This window comes from Cuculus canorus, chromosome 2 (genome assembly GCF_017976375.1).
Source record: "Cuculus canorus isolate bCucCan1 chromosome 2, bCucCan1.pri, whole genome shotgun sequence".
NCBI lineage: Eukaryota > Metazoa > Chordata > Aves > Cuculiformes > Cuculidae > Cuculus > Cuculus canorus.
Window position 1 is genome coordinate 139941116 of NC_071402.1, and position 22499 is coordinate 139963614.

General features: G+C 36.2%; 1 protein-coding gene across 1 annotated transcript in view; it reads left to right on the forward strand.

Annotated features, from left to right (window-relative positions):
- MALRD1 (MAM and LDL receptor class A domain containing 1) overlaps positions 1–22499 on the forward strand; it is a 244603-nt gene that overhangs the window by 43879 nt on the left and 178225 nt on the right. The window contains exons 12-17 of the mRNA XM_054060854.1: positions 2382–2549; positions 3291–3411; positions 7996–8148; positions 8300–8405; positions 9659–10026; positions 11671–12083. Of these exons, the coding sequence (XP_053916829.1) occupies positions 2382–2549; positions 3291–3411; positions 7996–8148; positions 8300–8405; positions 9659–10026; positions 11671–12083 (1329 nt within the window). The remainder of the gene's footprint in view (positions 1–2381; positions 2550–3290; positions 3412–7995; positions 8149–8299; positions 8406–9658; positions 10027–11670; positions 12084–22499) is intronic.

The following is a 22499-nucleotide window of genomic DNA, read 5'->3' on the forward strand; positions in this document are numbered from 1 at the left end:
ATGTTTGTATACCTGCACCTTTGTATTCCTCATGCTTTTGAGTGCAGAAAAAAACAAGTTATGTGAAAGCATTCCAATTTATTAATTCGTCTAGAGATTTTTTGTATAATACATGTATTTTGAGTGGGAAATGTAAGAAACACTATGGGAAATTGAAAGACTAAGTCTACCTGCTATGAGGCAAGAAGATATTAAAAAGTAGTAGTGTGTTGTAATAAGAAGATTTCCACCAATAACAAAAGATTTACCTTGTGCTATGTAAAATAAGCAAGAAGAAACTCTCCCTTCAGACATAGCAGATGTTGTTTCTTTAGTGTATTTGCCAATTTTACCAATGAAATTCAGGGCCAGAAGTGAAAACTAATGAATCCAAATGTATGACAATTTTCAGACTACTAGTCAAGCATTTGAATGGAAGGAGTTCTTAAATTCATCAGTCCTGTTCTTCAACTTTCTCGGCACAATAAGAGACGATAGCTTGAACAGAGGTGTTAATATGATAATTTATTGAAGAAAAGATTTTTCTCAGAGTCTGGTTACCCTTAAAAGCTTGAAACGAATAAATAAATAAATGAATAAATGTTATGAAAAAGATATCTTGAGGACAAACAAGGAGGAGACATTGGGGACACAGCTGGAGAGGCACTCATTGAAGGAAGAGGTCTGTGCTGGGGGAGATATGGCTCTGAGAGGACTGCAGCTGCAGCTGCCCTTTGCTCGGACAGAGACACTCCCAGGGGACTATGGCTGTGGGTGACACATACTGGGGTGGGGACACCTCGCGGGGGGCCTCTGGCCTATCAAAGCCCTGAGGTGCAGCAGTGGAAGAAGAGCAAGAGCTGTGAGTAGAGGAGGGGAACTTGTAGGGAGCTTAAGAAAGAATCCGTAGCTCACATGCCCAACTCCTGCTCCACCTGCTGCCTCACTAGAGGAAATGGGCAATATTGAGCGCAATCTGCAGCAAAATTTAAGGAAATTAAGAATAGGAGGGGGACAGGCAAAGCATTTGTCTTAAACTGAGCTGACAAAGGGGAAGGAAGGTGTTTGCTCAAGCATGAGTTTAAAGGTTTGTTTTGTTCTTTCTCAGTAACCCAAACAGTGGTTAGAAGTTCACGTTAATTAAAAATGAATTAAATTATGTAAAAATTACACCACCACCCTAAGGCCTTTTGCCTGTTACAGTCCCTAACACAATGCCTTTCTACAACCTGTAGAGTCTCTTATGTCAGCTATTATTCTCAAATAAAATATTTTCATTCTTTAAAGTCTTACAGAAAGCTGTCTCGCACGTGCATCTCTGTCCTGAGGCTAGATAGATTTTCTTGTATTTGTTATGGTCCTGCAAAAAAATACATTCATTTTATTTAGCTGTTGACCCAAACTGATCTGTATTTTTTAACTCTTTTTGAAAGTTTATATTACATGAAAACATAAAAAGAATTTTTTCTCTGTAGCATGGTGATCCGAGATTTACAGTGTAAGTTCACATAAAGATGGCCAGAGAGCTGAGTGGGAAGAGTTATTTTTACAGCTCTTTTTTTATCTTCATGAAGACTCAACCATTATTCTAAGCTTTTGCAGGGAGGTAGAAGTCTACAGTTGAAGAAATTTTAGTCTTTCACTATGTGAAGAAGAAGGAAGGACTCAGGAGAAATTTAAAAGAAAATTAGTCTTTGAAAATCTTAAATTCTTCGCTGAGGTTCTCAGCTGAATTTTTGTTTTAGCAGTATTTAAAAAAAAAAAAAAGATTAAACACACCAGATTTACTATGTATTTCAGAGGAGTGAATTGGATTTCTCATCGTTTCCTGATCTTTCCTGCCCGGCAAGCATTTATTTTTGTAGCATCATCCATCTACAGCTGTTATTTTTCCTTCATATGTAGTAGTCAATCCATTTATTTCAGCAGATCAATATGTTATTTTAGACATTTGTCTTCAGATAACTTTCAATTGTGTTGCTTGTGGAAAATCATAAAGTTTCTTCTATATAAGCACGTAAACTTGCGCTTCTGAGACTGAAATACCTATGAAGTTGTTTTATATTCAGCATTTTCAAAGAAAAATAATCTTTGAGAATTTTCTAAATCCTTACTAAGTTAAAAAGAGTTAAGAGCAATCATATCAGTTGATCTATGTCAGTTGACAGATACAAGTTAAAAATAAGTTTTAAAAATAAGCTTTACTGTTGACTATGGTTTTATCTTTGGCCATAATACTGCTCCTCAACATAATTTCATACATCTCTTTCTTTTATGCCAAGGCTGTGTTTAGACCTGTGGTGTCATTTTGTGTTATAATGTATATCTATGAGTTGGTAATGATTTTATTGTAGTTTGATGACATAGGTTTTGAAGTGTTTAATCAGAAACCCTTTCAACAGGTAAGATTTTGGTACTGGTTATCTCAGGATTCCCAGCTTTCAGTCTTTAAGAGAACTGCATTGGATGGAAGTTTGGAAAAATTGCTTGACATATCAGGATTGCCTGAAATGCAGTGGACAAAAGTGGAAATAATTGTAGAAACTGCAGCTGAGAACTTATCTTTTCAGGTAATTAGAAATTACATTTATATTGCTATCAAAAAGTTACTCTGAGTGGGCCTTAATTTATTTTCATAATAAAATATAAAAAGAGAACTTCTATTCTTTAATGTTCACGTAAAATAGACTTCCATTTAGCTCTTTCACTAGATGTAGCTATTAAAGAATATCACCATTGTTTCAGTATTCTATGCTTCAGAATCACCTTTTTGTAATCAAGTAGAAATAGTTCAGTAGCTTTTAAAAAAATGAGCTTTCTGTAAAACCTTCTGAACAGAATGAAGGATTACTTATGGTGGCTAAAGGCAGGAGAAGTGTAGATACTTCAATTTGTATCATTTATCACAGAAAACAATTAGCAGGTTTTGAGCTTAATTTTATTTTTATATAATCTCAGGCTGCTACACTTTACTATAACTTAGAAAGGAACTGTCAGGGGAACAACTAACTCAAATATGAGGATTCAGTAAATAAAAGTTTTAGTTTTGAACTTTTTGTTTTATGCCTCATCTCAAAAATAGTCTAAAAGGAAGGCCAATCAATTCTCCTTATCGGTAAGTCTTGACTGAACTTTTCTTCCTTGTATGAGCTCCTAAATATTTCCTTGTATTTAAAAATGCATCCTTACAATCCCTACATTTATTGTACTATATGTAAAGTGGTAGGAGTATATATATTTCTTTATATCATATATATATTCTTTTTATCATGTCATCTTTAATGAGCTAATTTATTTCTTTGTCTTGACAGATTATTTTACGAGCTACCATTCTTACAACAAATGCTACAGTTGCTGTTGATGACATCAGCATAACACAGGGATGTGGAGTTGTGAATAAATCACTTCCCGTTGCCAACCAAAAAAGTGAAGGCAAGACCCATGGTTTTCAATACATTTTCCCCAGTGTCTGTTATGTATAACCGTGATTCAATTGACAACTTAAAGATGGCTTTATGAAAGTAGGGGATATTCTGAGTAAAAAGTCCATATTCTGTAAACAATTATCTATAATGAAGCCTCTCATCCTATGTTATATACTAGCTGCAATCAGTTGTTTGCACTAGTTCTGTGAACAAAGATGTGGTGGGAATATCCAGGTACCACTTATTACACACTACCACCTCACATTTACGCTTGAAGGCAGACACAGACACAAAGCACCTTACACTTTCCACTGAAGAGCAAATTCCTCTGCATAGTCTTTAAGGCAAGATGGTCCTTCCACCCTTGCTGTCAAACATCTAACGCACAGTAAGTGCTCACCAAACTTCTCTGCGCACCTGTGCTCTGTAATCTTGAAGTGCAAATGGATGGAAATATAACTCTACCTTTCAGTCAAACTGCTACTTCTGGTCCACTTAAGTATTAATGACTATTTTCCTAAAATTATATGGGCAGATACGCAGACACTTGATGGGTTGTATCCACCAAATATCTGAATTTCTTCTTTATTGGAACATTTAAAGGCATAATAGGAAACTTCAGAGTTGTGCTTTTAAGGCTACTCTGACCTCTATATACAGTCTGACTGACAGTAGTCAGGTATTTTGAGAAACGTAAACTTGCTTTAATTATTGTCCCTACAAGTCCCTATTTACCCATTTGTCCTGAAGTTATTATTCTTAGAAGGGAGGGCTTCAAAAAAAAGCAGCATGAGTATTGAAATAAGCTAAGGTTAACAAAAAATGTAAAGTTGCGTGATATTCTTCTCCCTTGTGCTCTTTCAAGAAATCTGCTGAAGAAGAAAAGCAGTAGTTCTTGGCTTTTGATCTCCCCATTCATTGAAATCTGGGGTGTTTTCTAATGTGTATTTTGAGGTATAAGCTAGTAGTGGTAGAACATTGAACTTCTGGCTTCTTGGAAATTTCACTGTGAGCTGAACAGAGACAAAGGGCTGCAGGATTTTTTGTGAAAGACCTGGTCCAGACTGTGGAGCAAACAGCAGTCTGCTGTGCACAGCACCTTACCTCTGGACTGGAGCCTCCCTGTGAAACATTAAGAGACATTAGATAATGTTCCACAAAAGTGTTTGATTGAGTATTGTGGAGAGTAATATATAATTTAGGAGCACTAGACACTAATAACAGCTGTGTTTCTTATCAATTGTGGTCTAATTTAGCTCACTTCATAGGTGCTATGTTCCATATTCCACATTATTAAATTCAAAGAAGACAAAAAATTATTCTTAGAATTTTATGTATATGTGGTTTTACTCATATTTTCCTCTCTGATTTTTAAGGGGAAACAGAATTTCCAGATGCTAATTCTTTATCTTTTTACTGTCCACCTGGACTTCTTTCGTGTGGGGATGGACAGTGTATTTCATCTGACAAATTTTGTGATTTTACACCTGACTGTTCAAACAACCATGATGAAGCCAAGTGCAGTAAGTGAAAATTTAAAAAAAACTAGCTCGTTAGGCTCCTGTAACTATGCTTGTTTGTCCCATTTGCCAGGCTCTCATGACTTCGTAGGATTATGAAGTCATGAATTTATATTATTTAATTGACAGTAAAAGCTCTTAAGATATATTTACTTCTTTTTGATTCTATTCTGATTTTTTCCCTTTTATTTTCTGTAGCAAATATTTCCCTCTTAGCATTAAAAAAAGAAATAGGTCTTTGGATAATTGTTCATTAGCAAATGTTGCTTAAAATGCAGGAATTTACTTTATAACTTCTAAGATGCTGAATAGCAGGTACAGTGTTATACTGAATAAAATATTAATCTAATATTAATGTAATATTATTCAGATACTGGAAACTGATTCAGGAAGACATTGTAAAGTAAACCAAACAGAACATGTGCACACGCTTTTGGACACATGTTCTCACATGTACGATATTACAATAAAAAATGTGAGGAAAATATCTTACACTTGTTCAAATTCAGAAATACTGTGGCACCACTGCGTAAGATGCCTCTTCTTAAATGGTAGGTGGTTGTAAAACTAGACAGAAAATATTAAAAAGGTGGTGGTCACAGACTCATGTTCAAATTACATGTTTTGTATACTTCATTTTGATGTGAAGATACCGCAGCTGGAGTAGTAAACACAACATCTGTGTGCACACATGGTTAAAGATATAGTTTATGCTGTGTCAACATCATCTGCTCAGATGTGCCATGATTTCTGTCTGGGCTATGTCCTGTGTTTTCTCTACATGGAAACTAACATGTGGGAAAATAGAGGGAGAATGTGCATCTTAGATTCCCTCTCTACTGGATTTTCCCCTTCAGTTATATAGAAGGAGCACTCCATTGGATGTAGAAAGCCAAGCACTTGACGCAATAAGGATAACAAAAACCGATTAAGAAAAATTAGTAATAAAATTTTCAAACTCATGAGGAACAGAAAGTCTGGCACAGTCTGTAGGGCTCATTTAAGAAAATAAGAAATAGGAAAAAGGTAGAAAACAGTGTACTAGTGAAGAAGACAGGTCAGTTTGAGTGTGTTCACAGTGAAAGAAACTACAGTTGCACCTAAGCCACAGCCTTTCTTTCTTACAACTACCAGTGGAAGAGTTTATAGGACGATAGGTAACTGAACTTCTACCAAGCAACAAGAACCAAGTGCATTTCACCTAGGCTCTCCCAGCTGCTCTCTTCCTGTGCCTTCCACAGGTGTTAAATCATCAGTCTGAGATTAGTTGAAGATTTTATCTCAATGTATTTATCCATGCTTAACTTAAGCGTATGGTCTGATGCATCCTCTCTTTTATGTTTGGTCTCCGCTACAAGTTACAGACGCAGGAAGTATGGGCTCAGACTTACAATTTTATCTTGTTTATTTGCCTCTTTTGGTGTAACAATCTGTGTCCAAGATTTGTCATATTTTTTACTGTTGTTCTCCTGGGATATGGGACAGTTTCTTCTACTGTGCAAAAAGCACGTCAGAAATAGCTCTCCATATTCCCTTAGCATTATGTTCATTTGGTGGATTGTCATTCATTTTCATCATGCCTAGGTCCTTGAATATTTGTATGTGTTTAATCTTAATTTTATTCTATCAAAACATCCTATTAAAAATGTCTTCCTCCTATTTTTTATTTGTCACATTTGATCTACATAACTTTATCACTGATATTTCTGACCTACATACACCATATCTATAGAAAACTTACATTTTCTTATACTCTTAAATGTTATCGGACCTTCTATATTTGTGGAATGATTTTTTTTTTTTTTTGTTAAGTAGTATGAATAACTATGCATTTCTATATATGTTGCTTAATAATCCACAAAGTCTTGTATTTTTAGAAGCACTAACCAACAATAATACTAACTTATCTGGTAAATAATTTTTTCATTCTTTGTAAAATATGATATATACTTTAATGTGACACAATTCTTAAAACAGAACACAAAGAACAAAAAAGAAAAAAAAAAACAACTAAAGAAAGCATTGTATGAAGATAAATATTTATGTAGTCCCTGTTTCCAAGAGACTTAATTTGATTCTGAAATGAACATTTTCTATAATATAATGGCTAGGACACTGGAACTTACAATAAGATATAAAATAATCATAGAACTCCGACTGTCGTGACTGAATATTTGTTTACTTGTTCAATGTATATAATCTAAAAATTATTTCTTAAAAATTCTTGAAATAATTTTCTTCGTGGCTTCCGTTCAAGTCCTGCTATAATTACAGAGTTTGAAAGTATAACTTTGTGATTTAAAGAGGATTCTTTCAAGTACAGAAGAGGGAAACCTGATATTTCTTCATTTTATCATAATAAATATTTGTCGATTTGCGTTCTTTCGTACATGACACTCTTTCACTCCTTTCTTTCATTTACTTTGCATTAGTTATATTTTCTAAAATATAACTGTTCTTTTAAATGAATAACTGTAGAATGCAGCTGCATATGTTCTTCAAATCTTTTTCACTGCAATAATGTTTCAGTGACTTCCACTTTCTACCAATACCATAGCATCCCAGCAATGTCAGATATTTAACTTGATTCCTATTATTGTAACTAGAGGAATGGTTTAGTTATCCTTAGCATTCTTGCTGAGATTCAGGAGATAAGGGACTTGGTTTCTGGCTCCAACATCTTAAATTTCTTAAATTATCTTGCAAAGGGCTTTTTACTGTTTGTGCACTCTTGTGTTCCTTTTCTGTAACGTGAAGAATGTGATGCCTGTTGTCAGTGCCTCCTTGTCTACTTTGCATGCTTTGGCTGCAGTGTCTTCAGAGAGCAGGACTTGTTTTACTGAATACATTGCATGTAACGATGGTTTGGTTGTTCCTGTAGGACTGCTGGTTTATCCAATTATTATGAAATAAATACCCTACCTTGTACTTTGTCTCCCCATCCCTCTTTCCCAGACTTCATTGAATATCGGTGAAATATTAGAAACATTTTATTTCCTTTTCATACTGCAAATCTTGTTTAGTAGCGTCAAGTACAGAAATAAAATGAAATGTCTCTTTCCTCATTTCAGCTGCCGTATGTGACTTTGAAAGAGAAAGCTGTGGTTGGATTGAAACTGCAAATGCAGATGGTTTTGACTGGGTAAGAAGTTCCAGTAGAGCTCTTACACCTGCTTTTCAGAAGCAAGCTCCTCTGCAGGATCACACCTTTAACAAATCTGAAGGTAAGACAAACCAGGCCTAGAAACGGAGAAGTGGCACAGATCTATAGACTTCTCAATCTGATTTAAAGTGGAGGCCATGAATGCTTTAAAAACATTTAGAAACACTTGCTTTCTTCAGACTGAAAATCTATTTTCTGTTTTATTTTGATAGGTCATTTTATGTTCATTCTGAAAAACAGCAGCAGCATTTCACAAGTAGCCCGGCTACAAAGCCCAAAGTTCAGTCAAACTGGATCAAATTGCACATTGACCTTTTGGTATGAAATAATTTCAATTTAAAATTCACGGATCATTTCACATTGCTTGTCTTGGACTCAAATTGAGGTTACAGTTTGCAATAGAAATACCTTCCTATCCAGTATTTATTACTTTTTATTCTTTATTCATATAGTCATCATTGTGAAAAACACATGGAAATAAGCTGAAGTACTTAGAGAATGAAACAAAACCATAGGATGACTTTGTTGCCAGATTTTGAGCAAAATCATGTTAAAGAATTTTGTCTGCATATATATAGGCAAACTCCACAGTTGTTTTGCTGACATTTCTACCATGGTTAAGTAAATTTTAAAATGTTACTGAATTTTGTTCAGGTAGAGGAAACAATCCAAAAAACTAGTAGCTTCTTGAGTCACCTATAGTGTCCAAAATCAGACTGCAAGCTCTTTAAGCAAAAGCTCCAGTGCAAAAATTGGAGCTTTGCTCACAATCCTTTTTCTACATATGTAGCAAACACCCTACCCCTCCCTTTCAGTTACTGTCTTGTCTCTGTGCAAATTTGTCAAACAGGGACAGAAATAATAAACCGAGATAATCTATGTACTAAGGTCAAAAGTGGTACTACTGTTTAAAATGTTTGGCCTGACTTTGATACTAAATGCAGTTCCTCTCAGTGATGTCAGGTACATTTGCCGTAGGAAGAGGAAATGACTTTTTATCAAAGACTTGGGACTTGAAATTGGAGTATGGGTCTGAAATTACAACTCGTTGGTTCTGTTCCTGCTTCTATTCCCAGTTTTACTGGATGATTGCTCACCTATCTGTCCATGATGTCTAAGCGCTTTGAGATCCTCCAAAAATTCTTTAAAAATGCAATGTGTTAACAATAGCTAACACAGATAAAAGGTTGCTTTTGCATTCAGTGAGTGTTCAGTTTGTCCTTCTTTAAGCTTTACAACTATGCATTGAACTAAATGTATTAAAAAAACATTGTGTGTCTGAGTGAGAAGTGTTTGCTCCGTAATTTGAAAGCAAATCTTTCTCTTAAGTCATGGGTTATAACTTCATGAAGTATACTTCTCTCATAACATTTAAATCTTGAAATAAGCTCTAGAGTGATGCAGCAGCCTACCTTACCATCACACAGAAAGTGGATTGAATTACAGGTAAACTGGAAATTGGCACAGCGAACTTCCTATGTTTCACAGGGCTATGACAGAAAAGAATTGGCCATTATGCTTGGTGTTGATTCTGGTAATTTGCACCTTTAACTTTTTTGTTATCATTTTAGGTATTACAATTATGGAGAGTCAGTTGGAGCGGCAGAGATGCAATTGTTTGTGGATGGGCTGAAACAACCCACTGTCCTTTGGAGGACATATTACAATGAAGGAAATCAGTGGCTGAAGGCAGTCATTCAGCTTGGACGCCTTCCGCATCCTTTCCAATTATCACTTGAGAAAATCAGTCTGGGTTTTTATGACGGTGTCTCAGCAATTGATGATATTACATTTGAATACTGTGCTCTTCCACCTCCAAAATTAAGTTGCGAAGGTCCTAATCATTTCTGGTGCAGAGACACAAAAGCGTGTATTGACAGTTTATTGGTCTGTGATCTTGTGGATAACTGTGGAGATGGATCAGATGAAGACAACTGTAGTAAGTGCTTCCCATTATTGCTTACTTTACGTCAACCCAAAATTTACTTGCCAAATGCATCCCTGGAGCTAAAAGGCACAGTATTGTTACAGTTTATCAATGCTACAGCTAGTGATGATTCTACTGAATATAGTTACTGAAGAAAGACTCTGAAAATGTTTAGGTTAAATGCGTATGATGAGTTACAACTGAGGGTAGATATAATTCAATCATCTTTATTCAAGTGAGTCGTGTTTCTTTAACTTTTGTAAAACACACACATGTATTAGAAATTTATTTTAAAAAGAGAGGATTCAGTACGCCAGCTGATTTGGGTTAACGCTGTCTTTGACTAAACTTATGAAAGTGCAACAGAGGGTGTTTATAGACTGAGAATAGAGTATGTCCTGTTGTCCTATATCTTTTTATGAGCTATAACACTTTCTACATAGAAAATGTTAAAATATCTGTATAAAAGGTACTAATCATGTTGCACATAATTATCCCTTTCAAAGAAAGAACTTGTAAGAACTGAGAAAAGCTGTGGGTTATTCACATTTTTAACAGTCACCTTGCAGTGCCAGAGGGTGCTATCTATGATTTTCTCCCCAAAGAATGCGTTCATCAATTTTAAGAACTCAAGATCATTAATACAGAATAAAATTAACTAGCAGTTTCTTTATCACATCCTGAGGTAACTAAATTATGCAAATCACAATGAGTTTGAGAAACAGGGGACACCTTACAAGCATGAGAGGATACAAAGCCTACACTGATAGTTGCTGACTATCAACTTAAAACTGATCTGAATTCAAAAGACAGTGAAGGCTTTCCAGCCTATCTCAATTTTCACACTTGAAAAATATCTGTTTTCTTTATAAGCCATTATAAGGTCTGTAGTAAGAAAGTACTATATGACTTGCAGTTTTAAACATCATAAAAAAATAAAAGCTTAATAAAAAATTAATTTGGCTATTATGTCACTTACTGTTTATGAAGAACAGATGAAGAGATGAAATGCAACTTCTTCACCACTGATACACCTTCTACTTTTTTACATTAGAAGTAATTGATCTAATCAATGTGTTTTGCCTTGGTGTCAAATAATAAATTGCAGTTGTGTTATAAATGTCTCTCTTGAATTTAGCTTTAATAAAGCTATCAAGCCACTATTATTGAGGATAATAAACATCTAAAACTCCAATGTTTTTAGGACAACTTCTGCCTTGAAAAAAAACATATTGGGTCACTTATTACACATACTTAACGGCCTATATCCTGTTGTTTATTATGTGCAGTTAACCTCAGTTTTAAATCATTTACTCAGTTAACTATCAGTTAAAGAACATTGAGTACCTTAACTACAAAAATACATAAATTTAATGGTATGAATAATAAAATGTTCTTCACAGTTCTGTTTATTTAATAAATTAATTATGTAGAATTTGCCATACATATATTAAAAGGGGAGGTAATTAAGTAAAGTGTATTGGGGTTTTTTTGTCCAGGAAAGTGTATATTTTTATTTCAGAGGTGAATTTTTGCAAGAAGATATGTGGTTTTCTCTATATTAGAAAGAATTTTTTCATTATATCAGAAAGTTAATGAAATCGATCAGTATTTAATATTTCTTTCACCTGACAGTCTATTCTGTTTACATTTCAGACCCTAACCTACAATGTAACTTCGAAAATGGTCTGTGCAATTGGGAGCAGGACTTTGAGGATGACTTTGACTGGATCAGAGTACAGGGGCCAACTCCCACTTTTAATACAGGCCCTTTGAAGGATCATACAACAGGCACGGCCAGTGGACACTACCTTTACCTGGAGTCCTCCAAGCCACATCTATTCCAAGATAAAGCAGTTCTGCTTAGTCCTCTCTTCAACCCTTCTGGCAAAAGAGCCTGCATATTCCGCTTTTATTATCATATGTTTGGAAAGCAAGTTTACAAGCTGTCAGTCTTCCAGAGAACTGTGAGTAACAGTAAGGGATGGCTGTTGTGGTACAAGTTTGGAAATCAAGGAAACAGATGGATCAGACAGACACTCTACATCAGCAGCTCTAAGCCATTCCAGGTATGATACTTTCTGGGTTGAGAAGTGCTTATTTTCTACCATGCATAACACTGCAAGGGTATAAATGACTGTGCAGTCTCAAAGCTATTTGTAACTGTCTGATCAAATTGACATTGCAAAATATTTGCAGGGTTTCTTTGAGGAAATATGTCTGAAATATTTATTGTTTTATGTAATTTACTTTTCCTCCTAAAAAATGATTATAACATTATGAAGAGGAACGTGACATGGATACTTTAGTGTATTGTGTTTGCGTGGCAGGGTTTTGGCAGTGGGAAAGCTACAGCGGTGGCTTCTGTCAGAAGTTGTTAGAAGTTTCCCCCATGTCTGACAGAGCCAGTGCCAGCCAGCTCCAAGACACACCTGCTGCTGGCCAAGATCAACTCCATCACCAATGGTGGTAGCACCTCTGTGATAACATAGAGGAGTAGGAGAGGGAAGCTTGTGCAACAGCAATTGCAACTGGAGAGAGGAGTGAGATTATGCGAGAGAAACAACTCTGCAAACACCATGGCCAGTGAAGAAGGAGAGGAAGGAGATGCTTCAGGCACTGGAGCAGAGACTCCCCTGCAGCCTGCGGTGAAGACCATGGTGAGGCAGGCTGTCCCCTCAGTCCCTGGAGGTTAATGGTGGAGCTGATATCCACCTGCAGCCCACAGAGGACCCCACACTGGAGCAGATGGATGCCAGAAGGAGGATGTGACCTCATGGAGAACCTGCACAGAAGCAGGGTCCTGGCAGGACTTGTAGGCCAGTGAAAGGAAGAGTCCATACTGGAGCAGGTTTCCTTGCAGGATTTGTGACTCCATGGGGTGGCTTAAGCCTGGAACAGTCTGTTCCTGGAGGACTCTCTCCCATAGGAAGAAACTCAAACTGGAGCAGGTGAAGAATGTGAGCAGTCCTCCTCCTGTTAAAGAAAGACCAGCAGAAATAACGTGTGATAAACTGTCTGTAGCCCCATTCCACATCCCCCTCTGCCACTGTGAGTGAGGAAGCAGAGAAAATCAGTAGTAAAGTTAAGCCCAGGATGAAAGAAGGGGTATGTGGTAGGTGTTTTAAGACTTGGATTTATTTCTCATTAACCTACTGTGATTTGATTGGTAATAAATTAATTAATAAATTTTAAGTAAATTAATTATCATTAAGTAATTTAATTCCTTTTCCCCAAATCAAATCTGGTTTTCCTGTGATGGTAGTTCTTGAGTGATCATTCCCTGTCCTTACCTTGACCCATGCTATTTTTGTTGTGTTTTCTCTCCCCTGTCCATCTAATTGAAACAAGCTTATCTGAATCTGCTACAGAATTGCTTGAAAACATTTTGACTCTTTAATGAAACGGACTATTAAAAGGAATATCTCTTTCTATGTCTTGCTTTTCCAGAGTTAGATGCTAATCTTTCATTATGTAATGTCAGAAAAAAATTACCAGTTTAAAATATTTCAATGCAAGGTCAAATATCATTTGGAGAAAGATATGACTGTAGTTAATTTACAGCTACAAAACTTGATTTACTTCCTCACCTTTTTAAAACTGTGTACATTTTTGAGTGTTCACTATGGTACACTGTTTATTCTGGTTGGGTTAATGAACCTGGAGGTTTAAGAGAAGACAAAAGTTCACTTGACTGTCAACTGGTCGTAAAATTGATTTAAAAACCCACAAAACCTAATATAGAAAGAACCCCCTTCCTTTTAAATCTGGTATAATGCAATGTTTGTTTCAGCCAGTCCCACATTTATTTCCCAGAAGATTATTTTTAGGTGGAGAGAAGTTCTATCCCCTTTGGAAGAAAGTACTGTAATTATCACTGTGATTGCACAGAGGCACCCAGGAGGAGAGTGTTCAAAGAGTCAAGACCCTCTGTAAAGGAGTACCAACATAATGCTAACACCTCAGTTTTGTGTTTTGGTTTTTTTTTTTTCCCCTGAGTAAGGAAACATATCCTATGTTTAGCAGTTTGGCTAGAGAACTATAAACCCCCTCATCTTTACTGCAGGCCCCTCAAGTAAAGAAATGCTGCTATAAAGTGTTCCTGGAGTCCTCTCTAAGCTAAACAAGCCCAGCTCTCTCAGGCTCTCCTCATACTGGGAGATGCTCCAGCCCTCAGATCATCTCCATGGCCCTGCTCTGAACTCTCCCTAACAGATCAATGTCTTTCCTGTGCTAAGGACTCCAGTACTGTATGCAGTAATCCAGGTGAGGTCTCACAAGAGCAGAGTAGAGGGGGGAAAATCACCTATCTTGACCTGCTGGTCACACTTCTTTTGACGCAGCTCAGGATACAGTTGGCTTTCTGGTTTGCAAGTGAAAACTGCCAGCCCATGTTGAGCTTTTCATCCAGCAGCATTCCTAAATCCTCTTCTTCAGGGCTACTCTCAATGAAAATTCATTGAAAAATACTAGCTTATGAAAGCTTATATGCAAAATAAATTTGCAATTAAGTGGATATAAAATGCATTTACTATTTTGCTATTTTACAATTGGTTAAGAAAAGTAAACAACCAAATCCACTGTGAGAATTTTATTCTTATTATCAACAAGGTATTATTTTAGAAAGTAATGGGATATTGACTGAAAATTAGAATGATACGTTTGCTGTGAATATAGAATAGCACTATGTCCTACAAATGCAAATACAAGGCAACCTTCTTTGTCCAGCTACTGTTTTTAGTACCTTTTGTGTAATTTTTATGTTCTTCTCAGTGTAGAATCCAAACTGCTCATATTTTAAGGGCCTGATTCTGGAACATGTATGCCTGAGTATATTGATAATGGAGACAATTAGATTTTTCAAGCTCTTAAGTAGCATTTTAAAGCACATATACTGGTCTGGAATATGACTAAACATTGGAAGACAGTCAACCGAAGAACAGTTGACCCCTTTCCCTTTGATTTGTACATCGCTATTTGCACCTTTGACACTCTAACATGCTGTTTTCGGGTTTAGTGGTCACACACCATTCATTGCTCGTGAGTCAAAACAAGACAATTTTCTATACTCAGAAATTTTGACAGTTTGGGGGAAAAATACTTTCTGTCCTGAAAATGATCTCTGTTTTTTTTTAAAGCAAAATGTGACTTGTGTCTTCGCTCTCTTCTGAAGTTCTGAATATTTCCATCTCTTATAAAGACTGAGTTATCAAAGCATAAGCTCTGACGAGACCCATCTCAAATTTTCTCACATATGGGACTTTGATGCTGGCATTTTACTGTGGGTTGTAAATTTATCAAAAATAATTAACTTAATTGCCTTGTAAAATCTGTTTGTCTCATTTGGTGTTACCTTGTACGATGTGAGTTGTCTCTTGCAGTATCTGCAAGGTAGAAATGTTCAGTATGACTGCAGTTACAGATTTTTTCTGTCTTTTTTTTTTGTTTGAATCATAGAAACACTAGGGACTGCCATATGTCATCTCCCTTCTAAGTTCTTCTGCTCACAGGATCTGTTGTTGTAGCCACTTGGTGCTGAAATTGGAGGCATTTGCTGTTACAGTCACTGAGCGTCATTTCTAGATCAGACAGTGGGAAACATATCTGAGAGTCACTAGGATCCCTTCACCCTTGAAGACATGAACCAATGAACACCAGCCTTAGAAAACCACCTTGGGAGTTTTAACCCTAACAGCTGTTGGTTGTGTGTTGAAAAGGAAGCCTTAGGTCACTTCCAAAGGAAACCTTAATAAAGTTAATATTTTTTGCAATACTTTGGATGAAAGAGAAAATTAGTTAATTAGTTTCAAAGTTATTTTCTGATTAAGTCTCAGCCTTAATAATGTATTATTTGTGATCTGTATCAATATCATCAAATATAATACCACTGGTATGGCTGTTCAAATGGGAAGAGTGACGTGTTAGTCATAATTACTTCTGACACAGAAATTCTCAAATATACTTCTTGAATTGTATTAAATCAAGAACTGACTGTATTTTCTATCTGTTTCTTGCTATTACTTTTCTGAGAGGAGAGCAGATAGTCTGACAACCCCCTCCAAAACATTTTTGTAGTGAAAAAAACAGGAGTGCAGTGGAAAATGGATTTTTTAGCATAATTCTACTTTCCAAACTATTTAAAAAATTATTTTGAGTTCTGTTTCATACGGAAAGCTTGTGTTATTGCAAAGTGTGAAGTTTCAGAATTTAATGTTTTTATTTCATGCATCTGAAGCAGTGATAATTATATTTCATGCATAAATAACATAGCAGGATTTGGTTTAGTAGACTAAATAACCTTTATATCAATTTAAGAAAAGATAATGACTTGCTAGTCTTCCTCATCAGCTATAATATCCTTGAAGTAAGAAAATTTCAGATTCATTTCCTGCACAATAAGAGTTAGAACTATTGAAATTACAGGTTCTAGATCTCATAATACGTTTCAAATCACCTCTGAGAGAAATTTTCAGTGAGTCTTGTAACATCAGTACTTTTGTAGATCAACTTGAGTGTGGGAGTTCTTCAGTGTTTTCTGATAATTAACCGATAAGTGTCAGGCTGAGACTCCTGGTGTCAAAAGAAATGTCAGGAGACTATGTTTCAGCCTGTTGCAGTTGCATATCAGCACATGCAGTGAGTGCTTATACATAACTAGTTTTGTTGTTAGAAGAAAACTAATTCTGAACAGTTTATACTCTTTGTTCTATATATCCTAAGAAAACAAATTAAATTAATTGTGTATTTGCCCTTTTGTTAGGAATATTAAGCTGAAAAAAATGCTGAAGTAGAAATGTTTAACACATTCTAGAATACTCGGTCAAAGAGTGTTCCTCTTAGAGAGGTGGTTGAAATGTGACAGAGGAACATTAAATCAACAGTGTCAAAAGGAATAATATTTCTGAAAGGAAATATTATTTTAGGATGCTCTGTTGTACAATTTTATTGCCAAGGAAAGTTTTGGGTACAAGGACGTATGAATGTGATCAAAAGTAATATGGAAAATTATTGAAGGAAAAGTGTGTTAACAGCTACTAGCACAACAATGAGTTTATAACCTTGTACATACAGTATACTGTCAGGAGTTTGGGAGCTACTGCTTCGTGCCTGGTTTGTTCTCATTGTGGTTGTGGCAGCAGTCCACTGGAAGATACACACTAAAGTTAGCTAGGCAGGTGACCTAACCTCTGGTACACCTGTCCTCGAGCTGTGAGCCATTGTGCTGTAGACAGCTTTCAATGCATGGAAAGGCTCACCCCTTTTGATAGTCTAACTATGATTTCAGATTTTCTGCAGTTGCTTTCACCCTTATTGAACCAGGTTTATTGTTGCCAAGTGTTATTAGCCTTGATTTGATTGTCCGCTTACTTCCTTTTTAAGTGCCTCATTGTCAGTGCATGCTGACATACATATCTTTCATTAAAATCTAATGTTGAAGCAGCTCTGAATTTATCAAGGATTTCTCTAAGATGTTTATTATGCCTTTAATACTCACTTGTGATCATTTTGTTTTCATTACTTTTGATTCATTCCCTAGTAGCAATTTTTAAACAAAGATTTAGTCATTATGCATTTTCACTCCAGCAACAGCTTCGGTTTCAATTTTCAATTTATCATGCCTCATCTTCCTTCTCCTACTCTTCTCCTTTGCATTTTCCCTAATAATCTGCTGAGGCTAGTGTTCAGGGATTCCTTTTTTTTTAATTCTGCTTTTTATTTTTTTGTCTCTTAAAAATTTCCACATGATTCTACTGCTTCTTACTCTTCCAATTCTACTCCAAATACAAGCCATATTTCCTGCAGCTTGGTAGCTTTCTTTCTGGGCACTAATTATTCTTTTTCATCTCTGACCTGTCTGTTGACTTCTTCCATCATTGATACTTGCATGCATGTTGCATGCTACTCTGGTTTTCAGATTCTGTTTTATTTTCACAGTGGCAATGTAATGGCTGAGGTTGCTGGTTGACCTACACAGTTTGGTATGCAGTTGCCTCTGGAGCAATTGTTTATTAATTGGCTGGTAGCTAAATATTGGCAGGGAAATGCTACCATGTTTTTTAATCCTTCATTGATCCTAGACTCACAGAGTCACAGAATCGCAGAATCACAGGATGGTTTGAGTTAGAAAGGACCTTTAAATATGATCCAGTACAACCCCACCATTATGGGCAAGGGTGTCTTGTGCTAGATGCAAGGTTGCTTAAAGCCCTGTCCAACCTCACTTTGAACACTTTCAATGATGTGGCACTGATAACTTCTATTGGCAACTTTTTCTGGTGTCTTACCACCATAGTCACAAAAAATATCTTCCTTATGTCTGATCTAAACCTACCCTCTTTCAATTTAAAATTATTGCTCCTTGTCCCATCACTATAGACCTTGGTACAAGGTCTCTCTCCGTCTTTCTTATAAACCCCCTTTATACATTGAAAGATTGCTTTTAGCTATAGAATCAGTTGTGGACTTGACCTGTCACATCAGACCCTGCTAAAAGGTTTGTCCTCATCATTCTCACAGTCTCCGTGTACGTACAGAAAGGCTGCAATAACATCTCCCCAAAGCCTTCTCTTCTTCAGACTGAATAAATTCAGCTCGTTCAGCCTTTCTTCATGCAACAGTTGTTCCAGCTCTCTGATCATTTTTGTGGCCCTACTCTGGAGCCCATCTAAGAGGTTCATATCTTTCTTATTTTGGGGGCCCCAAGCTCAGTGTGCTACTGCAGGAGGGGTCTCACCAGAGGAGAGAAAATGGATAGAATCACCCTTGTCAAACTACTGTCCACTCATTTTTTTTATTTAAAAAAAATGCATCCTAAAACAAAAGAGTTGCGGTACTGCTGATATTTAACTCACAGGTCTTGTTAAAACGTGTCCTGGCAGGGTATGCTTTGCAAACATTATTGCAGGATGTCTGGGATCTGTGCCAGAGGATGCTGATGTCAGGGCAAATCATGTGGATTACTTCATATCTGTACTGTGGAAGTATCAATGACAACTGCAATACTTGCACTTGTATAACCTAGGCTCTTCTACAATGTCATGTTCTCATGACCAGGATCAAGAACTGCCTTGGAGGGCTGTGGAAGGCCAGGAACAAAAGCTAACATATCCCAACTCTGTCTCATGTCCATATTTCATGTAGAACTTGTCTAGACACTAGCTCACACAATTCATGCTCAGGTTTTGGGACTTGTCCACAGTCTAGGTGAGAAACCATATGCATGTAGATTGGACGACAAGGGAACTAGGACATTTGTGGGGAAGAGTAAAAAACAATCATATTACTTTGTGGTTGACGGTGAACTTTATGTTGATTGTGAAGGCTGTTAAGTATTCACAGTATGAAGCACAGACAACTTCCTGCTTGAAAATGTATTTAAAATGCAAAAATTATGGTCATTTTTAAAAAAAAGTTGCTTCTAAATGTCACTATTGCCATTTTTGGCAAATGGATTTCAGAGCATAGAAAACAATATGAAAACAAGGAAGCCATATTAGAAGCCAGAAAAATATATTGTCCATCACACAAACCATCAGGGATTATTTTCTGGTTTTAGTTCTGTATTTTTTTTGAAAGAAATTTCTCTTTTCTTTAGAGCTATTGAAATACTTAATAAGCTATAATCCACTCTGTGGCAATAGAAATAATTTATTCTTTGTGTTATTTTTTTTATTAGTATGCAGTGGAAGACTTGCCATGATGTCGTTAAGCCATAATAACATATGGACAAAGGGAACCAAGAATAAACATTTATAGGCTATTTTAACAGTGCCATTTCTAGTCAAAATTGTATTCTTAGTTTCATACCTGTCATTCCCTTGCATTTTGATTCTGTTTAGAAAGGTGTCAGGACTAAGGGGACAGGTGTGGGTGTGTTTTAACTTGTTCCCTGTTTACATGGAGGAAGCTCAAAGGAAATCTCACAATGTGAAAACAACCTTTCTGTAAGCCAATGGACTGTCAAGTACTGCCTAGGTTTTAAATATGGAAAACTTGAAGTAATGAAAGATTTTCATCACCTTTCACAACCCACAGCCCACTAGATATTGTGTTGAGTCAATTTAATCTTAAATTCACTGCCGACATTAATATATTACTTACCAAGAATTGCTGAAAATGAAAATAAGACTTGGATAACTTTGCAAAGAGAAGAAAAATGTTTGTGACTTCTTCCTCATTTCTTTACTAAATCTAGAAGCCAACTTTGAAAAAGTAACAAGATCACAGGAAAGCTGTACTTTGCTGAAGCTTTAGTTGTCTCTTTCCATAGTTCTATGCTTTACATCAAACATGGGGTGGGTTATATTAACTTTTATAGTCTTTCTACGTTTATTGAGTATGCTTATAGCAGAATTAAGGAAAGATGCAAAAATTCTACGCCAAATGAAGTATACAGCAGAACTCTCATTGTCTTTAATGAAGGCAGGATTTCATGGCAAATCACTTGTTCCAATGATATCCTTGTTAGCATTTTCTCCCTTTAGCAGGTTAAAGCCATACGCATAGGTGTAGGAGCAGCAATTCTGTATGACCCACATCACAGTCAGGCAAAATCCTTTGCATAGAAAAAAGGTCCACATCTTTAGGCCATACATTTAATAGTCATCCCCTTACTCAATAGGTTTTGCTACTAAACAGATAACTGACTGGCACAAATGTTTTCATAAGCATTAAAAAGAATGTGATGCATGTCTTCTCTCAGGATACTCCTTAGCTCAGTGTGAAGGATTGCTTTATCAGTAAGAATTGCCTAGATCAGGTACAAGTCTCTCCCTGAAGACCCTATACAGGTTTGTCTGGCTAGAGATGTGGAGATGTCTTTATGCAGCCTTTGACATCTAGAAATGCTCCAGGGCACGATAGGTAGGGACAAAAGTACTCAGGTCATTAGAAGCCATCCAGGACAATGTAGGACACATCTTTCAGGACTGTAAGCCCCAGGAATTTTGCATTGTAACTCAGCCAGAATCCTGTAATTTCATTTTTGTTTGTTTATTTTTAAAATCTGAGGAGATGGTGGTTGGGAGAAGAAAATAATCCGTGTAGTCTATAAGTGAATATGTGCATAAACTGCTGAACCTGCATAGACCTGTCATGGAAGCTCACTCTAGCAACAGAAACACACTTAGGGTAAAGGAGTGGTGATGACATTGCATCTGAAAGTTCAGGGTAACATAATATGATTACAGTCAATGAAGGTTGATCATGAAAGAGCATCAGCAGTCTTGGCATTGCTTTGCTATTCCCATACTACAACTCACCCATTTCCTCTTGTATGTATCCTTGTCAAAACAGCCTACCAGTTAGATCCAGCCTTTCGATCCTTAAACTGCGTGATTGACCACAAGGCTATCAGAAATGACTGATGGTCTAGGCCTCCTCCTTCCTTCCCCAATTTATTCAGGAGCACTAAAGGGATTTGTATCTTAGATGTGGGAGAACATTTATAGTATTTGGAGGGGAGGTGGGAGGGGGATTGGACTAGATTTGAGCTTGCCCAATTAACCATGGATGTTTCAGTATCATCTGTGAGTACACCCTTATCTGTCAAGTATACTCATTAATTAGTCATTTTTAAGTAATTTTTAAAAAAATATAATAAATCCTCTTTAGGGAAATAATTTATGTTTTTAATATTAGAAAAACTAGGATTGCTGAACGTTAGGTAAGTATTTTCAGGCCCCTGTAGCCAACTGAACAGAAATGAAATTAATTTTGAGGTAAAAAAATGTCTTCAGATTTAAAGAGAGATTTGTCCATTTTTTTTTATTTTTTTTTATACTTCATATTTACTATCTGGATTGCTTTTGAAAATAATCTCATTCTGCCATAATCTTGTCACATAGAGGAGAGTTCTGTAAATCTCTGTAGATGAAGTCAAAACTAAGCATGACCTTAAATTGGATTAAATATAGTTTCATCACTGAAATTACCAGATAGATGTTTCCCAAGTGGGAAAGTTAACCATGTTGTTTTATGAAGCTAGATACGCAGAAATTTCTAGGCACTGATATACTACTGCAATAATTCTTCCGTTAATATTACAGAGTGAAAACAGGAACCTTTCTCTTGAGAGAAGTTTTGTGGCCTTAATACAGAAAAGTAATGACTCCCACAAAATGTAAACAGTTATTAATGTTAACTACTTGCCAGCAGTTCCACTGACATCAGCAAAGAGTCTGAAAGAGGATGGAAAAGTGATTCTTCCCTGCACTTTAGAGAAATGCTTGTAAAAACATCATAAATCAGCGTGAGAGTTCACAAGCTTATAGTGAAGTGTAATGAAGTGCTTTACTGAACTAGAACTAGTGTTTTTCAGTATCTGGTAAAACCAAGCACTATAAAACATGAAATGTTTGACACAAAGATTTTTATATTTTGTGTGCAAATCCCGAGGTTCATTGATAAGAATTCATCTGGACATGAGCGTGAAAGGACTTTCTACTTTTGAAATCTTGAGACATGAACTTCTAATGTACTCTTGA